At 30.6% G+C, this 5,674-nt stretch overlaps 1 protein-coding gene across 1 annotated transcript; it reads right to left on the bottom strand.

The window, feature by feature from the left end:
• Positions 1-416: 416 nt before the first annotated feature.
• On the bottom strand, positions 417-3,586 carry LOC124914889 (probable LRR receptor-like serine/threonine-protein kinase At2g24230). The gene has a single exon (XM_047455512.1). It carries the CDS (start codon positions 3,018-3,020, stop codon positions 606-608), a length of 2,415 nt encoding a protein of 804 aa, XP_047311468.1. The 5' UTR covers positions 3,021-3,586; the 3' UTR covers positions 417-605.
• Between the last annotated feature and the right edge of the window lie 2,088 nt (positions 3,587-5,674).

Genomic DNA, 5,674 nt, shown 5'->3' with positions numbered 1-5,674 from the left:
TAACAATTAAGAATAATAAATAATAATTAAAATTAAATAATAAAAAGGAAAACAATATTCTATCACATTTTAACTGAAACTGTATTATAATTTTAAATTGGCCTATTTAACACAAAACTATATGATATATATAATTTATTATACTTCAAATTAATCAACAATAATTTATACAACTTATATATTTATATTTTTTTAAGTGATAATTTCATTTGCATACAAAATAAAGTATGATTTAAAATGATAAAAAAAAAATGATGTGCATAAATAAGCCACGACCTTCTCCATAAACACCCATAAATTTGCAATAAACTGTTTGCTAAACATCATAAGGATAAACCATAGACAATCCTTTACATTGAAATCATAAGAAACGAAATTTTTAAGAAAAGAACAAATTGTTTCTATTTTATGTCGTCTATTGTGTAAATGTCTTAAGTTCGAAACTTATTGATACGACTAAATGGTATGAAAGTAAGCCTCGATTAAGAAGTAGCCAAGATAGATGAAGTAAAAGAAGCCAATTTGTTCAAAACTAAATCAAAATTTAAGCCAACAAAGAAGATCATAATATAGTTTGGTTTTGGTTCATCAGTTCATGCTGCATGCTAGTTTGATTGAATGTCTTTGAGAAGTCCAACAACCTGCTGCATGCTTGGTCTTTTCCAAGGAAGATCAGATGTGCATAAATATCCAATTTTTATAGCCTCTTCCATCTCATTTTTCGAAGCCGATCCATTAATCCTCGTATCAATAGCTGTCGAACCCTCGTTTTTCTTCACTAAATCTCTAATCCATCGAACCAAATCTCCCGTCTCCTTTTTCCCAGTCACCAACTCTAACAAAACCACTCCAAACCCATAAACATCAAACTTCGGATTCAGGGACTCCGATCCTGATCCAGAGCCAGAGCCAGAGCCAGAACCAGAGCCAGAGCCAGATACTGATTGAATGTTAAATTCAGGACTCAAATACCCCGAAGATAAACCATCATCATTTCCGAAGATTTTGGCTAGCCCTGACTCAGACAATCTTGGTTCCAAATGAAGATCGAGATAAATATTGCTCGCTTTCACATCCCTATGAATTATTGGAGGAGAACATCCGTGGTGGAGAAATGCAAGCGCCCTGGCAATGCCTAACGCGATCTTATGCCTGAAACTCCAACCAGTTATCAAATTCTCTTCTCCTCGATGATGAAGTAAATTTTCCAAAGTTCCATTCTCCATGTGATCGTAAACAACAATCTTCTTTTCACCCAACAAACAATATCCAATCAAAGAAACCAAATTAGGATGTCTCATTCGTCCTAAAATCTCGAGTTCTCTTCCAGCTTCTTGAACAGATAGGATTGAATCACGTTCACCGAAAACCAAAACTTTAACGGCTATATTATGTCCGCCAGGTAGGGTGCCTTTATAGATAGGACCATATCTACTTTCAGACAACAAACCTGCCTGATCAAAATGTGAAGTAGCGAACGAAAGATCTGCAAACGTTAAATTTAACAAAGGTTTCTCGAAAATCACAACAGGGAATGATGTACTTGAATCAGTATGAATGGAGAATGAGCCTGAAATATCGCGTTCTCCCACGAGTACTGGTTCTCCTTGTTTTTCGATGATCTTTCTACCGCAGCCAAAGCCAAAGCCAAAGACGAAAATCAACAATGCTGCAATCAAACATCCCAATAAAGTGGCTAAAGCCAATGCAAGAAACAGTACTTGACGATGCTTAGATTTCTTTCTTAATTTATCCGGATTTACAGCGATCGGACAAATGTTCGTCGTGCCTATGAAAGCTGATGGAAAGGCCGAGAGAGAGATACCGGAAGGACAAAGGGTCAAGTTATTATATGAAAAATTGAATCTTTTCATCGAAATAACCTTCTCCAAGACTGGTAACGGAATCTCCCCTGTTAAATTGTTGAAGGAAACATCAAGAGTTCCAAGATGATCCAATTTAAAGATTTCAACTGGAATATGACCGACGAGACTTGTTCTAGATAAGTTAAGATATTCTAACAGCGAAAGCATGTTGATATTTGGGAATTCTCGTGGATAAAACAGATTATATGCAAGATTAAGGTGCTTTAAATCCTTAGCTTCTCCAAAACTAGCTGAAATTTCTCCAGTAAACTTGTTCTCAGATAAATCAATATAAACCAGGCTAGACCAATTGTGTACCTGTGATATATTCCCTTGGAATTGGTTTCGGCTCAAATCAATGATCTCCCTTGGCTCCTGAAACAAACCAACTACAGAACCCTGAAACTGATTCCTCGAAATATTGACATATGTAATAGACTTAAGCCGCGAAAAATTTAAATCATGGCCAGTAATCATATTATCAGCAATGTTGAGAGATTTAAGATTCGGAAATGCAGCTAAAAATTCGTCCGGAAGCATACCCGCAAGTTGATTTGAGGAAAGATCGAAAAAAACCAAAGACTTACAAATCACAAGTCCGGATGGAATTCTGGATTCAAGCCCATTTTGGTTTAACCTGAGAGTTTGAAGATTAGATAAAGAGCTTATATCTTGAGGAATTGTCCCAGAGAAATTGTTAAAAGAAAGGTCTAAAATTTGAAGTTGGCCAAAATTCCCAATGTTGGTAGGGAGATTCCCAGATATGTGATTATAAGAGAGATTGAGGGACTTTAGTGAACCTAAACTCCAGAAATCAGATGAGAAACCAGTTATTTCATTGTTGCTTAGATCCAAAAACTGGAGATTACTTAGTTTTCCAATTGAGTTTTCAGGAATCAAACCAGATAAACGAAAGCCAGAAGCTACCAACCCAGTGACAGTTTCATTCTTAGAATCACAGGATACACCTTCCCAAAAACAAACAGGACCAGATGGATTTTGAGATGAAATTGAACCCATTGTCTGCAAGAAATTATAGACGAAATAGCCATCCGTATTGGGAGATTGTTGTTGACACTGACAGAGGAGTATAGGTTTCAATAACAGTAAACAAATAAGAGTGGAGACGAAAAGAAGAAACCCCATTTGATCCATATAGCTTAAAACAATACCGATCAATAGTTCAATTTGAATGAAAACAAAAAAGGAAATTGAACCGAACCCACCAAAACCCTTGTACCACTTAAAAGTTCTTCTCTTAAAAAGACCATCAATCAATCAATCAATCAATCCAATAGTAGCTAATGCAAACCTGCGGCGCCACTGAATGATGAACACCCACCACCACCACCACCACCAGCAACAGCAACAGCAACAGCACCAGCTCTCATTGATCAATTTGATGCAAATTTTGCTTATAGCTACGAAAGGATCATGAGAAGTGTGTTTCAACAGTCAATAGAGAGAAGGATAGAACGTGGGTCCTCGAGTATTTTGGCTTATGCATGCATTGTCAAACCTAGTAGAGGGTCTACAAACAAATTCTTATAATCTTCTGCTTGAAAATCTCCGGTTTTTGCGGCATAATTTTCTGACGCAGACAAATTAAACAAGAAACGATTACAGCCTAACAGTGTGAGATGGGCGTGACCATTTCCATTTGGTGATTCAATCATGCCTTTGCTTTGCTCCTGCGTTTAGTGTTCTGGTGCATCATCAACCCATCCACACACACCTTTTGTTATCATTATATTACTTATTAAAAAAAAAAACAAAGATTAAATTAATTTTAGTTTTTTTTTTTTAAAATTGGATTCTTGTAATAACATTTTTCAATAATGCATTTTATATACTCAATATTTAACTTTGATCACTTCATTTTTTTAATTTTATCAGTCAAATCATATAGTAATTATAAATAATGAAGACCTTGTTAGGTAGTTTTTATTTTATTTTAAATAAACTTTACAAGACTTTCATGTGATTTTGAGAAAGTAAGTATTTTTTTTGGTAAAATTTTTTATAAGATAATTATAATATATAATATATAATATATTTTTATTAAATAGAAAATATTTTAGTATTTTAGTAAATGAATTAAATAATTTGATTAATAGAAAAATTAATAAAATAAACTTTAGTTATGAACCAAATAAAAAAAGTAATAATAATTGCATTGCTCTAGCTATTAGTCTCACCTTGAAAGCAATGTCAATTTAATTTTGTTAAAATATTATTTTAATCTTATAGTATAATATATACCAAAAAAATATTAATAAATTATAATAATAATAATCGAATGTATTTCTGTGATGATACTATATAAATTGAGATGAAATATTAATATTTTGTTATAAATAATAATAATATTTTTCTTTTATTCAATATAATTAATGTATAATAAATTATATAGTACTAATTAAACACTACACTTATATTTATTATATTCATTTTCATTTTTAACATTTATCAGTTATATTCTTATTCTCATTCTATTTTTAAAACTAAGCGTCGTCTTTTTTCACTTTTTATGCATTGTTTCATTTTTTTATGTTTTGTTTTTTACCTTTTAAATTTCTTACTTTTTTATTCGTCCGCAAACACACTCAACTATTTAACTAGGCGCAGAACTCCCGCATGACAGGATGGAACTCAGAATCTCAGCCCAATATCCACACTTTTGTTACTGCACCTAAATAATAATATTAAAATTGCATATAAAGAGAGAAACCTATGAATCAAAACTAAAAGATTGTTATAATTCTATTGATTCAGAAAATTTTAATGGTCTTTTCTTATAAGAAGATGAGATACATGCATAAATATAGTTGTAAATAATAAATTATAACAATTAATTAAATTTAGATTTTTTAATTATATATATATTATAAAATATTATTCTAAACTTGTAATATAATATAATATATTTTAATAAATTTGTGGAATGATTTTTTATTTTAATATTATGTTTGGTGATTCAATATGATATCTATATTAATTCAGCCCAAGGACGATTACAAATAAAAACTTATAAATTTATAATATCTCATATTTATTATTTTTATATTTATTAGAGTTTTAAATTTATTTTGTGAACATAATATGATCTGTATCTTGTAAAAAAAATACGAAATCTATAATTACAAAAAAAAAATCTCTAAATAGAATACACTGACTTGTAAAACTACTTTTTATTTTGAAATTATTATTGTAATCCCTAGATGGATATGAAATTGTTATATTCACTTAATTATTGAGTAATTTTGATTTGATCTTATTTGAACAACATATTATTTATTTAATTGAATGTATTTGTTAATGGGTTCCAAGTTTGATAAAATTAATGTTTATGAAATATTTTGATTTTTTTGGGTTTGTTTTGAATGCTAATTTCAACACTCTTTCAATCAAACTAAGCCTTGTAAAATTGCATTAACTTATATAATATTAACTTTTCTATGTAATACTTTTTTCACACAAAAACATATTTTGGAGATCACTTTTGTTTTGTTGGAATGTGTAGTCTATAATGCAAGGGTGTTGTGTTGATTTTGGCAATCTCTTCAATTGGAAATTGGTGTGATTTTGATTTAATATCACAGCTTTATACCAAACTTAAAATGGAAGTCATTTTTTCTCTAACTGACACTCATCCCCAAACCCAAAATGGGTTCAGTTTTAGCCATTTTGTTTTGTCTCTCTTGCAAACACAAATATGTGTTTGCACTGTTCATCAATCTCATTTTTTTTTATTTCTAATTTAATTCTATATTTAATTTAGATATATTTTATATATTAAACTTATTTAT

Source organism: Impatiens glandulifera, chromosome 9 (genome assembly GCF_907164915.1).
Source record: "Impatiens glandulifera chromosome 9, dImpGla2.1, whole genome shotgun sequence".
NCBI classification, from domain to species: domain Eukaryota; kingdom Viridiplantae; phylum Streptophyta; class Magnoliopsida; order Ericales; family Balsaminaceae; genus Impatiens; species Impatiens glandulifera.
This window is presented reverse-complemented; position numbering and strand designations above follow the sequence as displayed.

Excerpts from the sequence above, each read along its gene's own strand:
- LOC124914889 (XM_047455512.1), bottom strand. The coding sequence starts at position 3,020 with ATGGATCAAATGGGGTTTCTTCTTTTCGTCTCCACTCTTATTTGTTTA.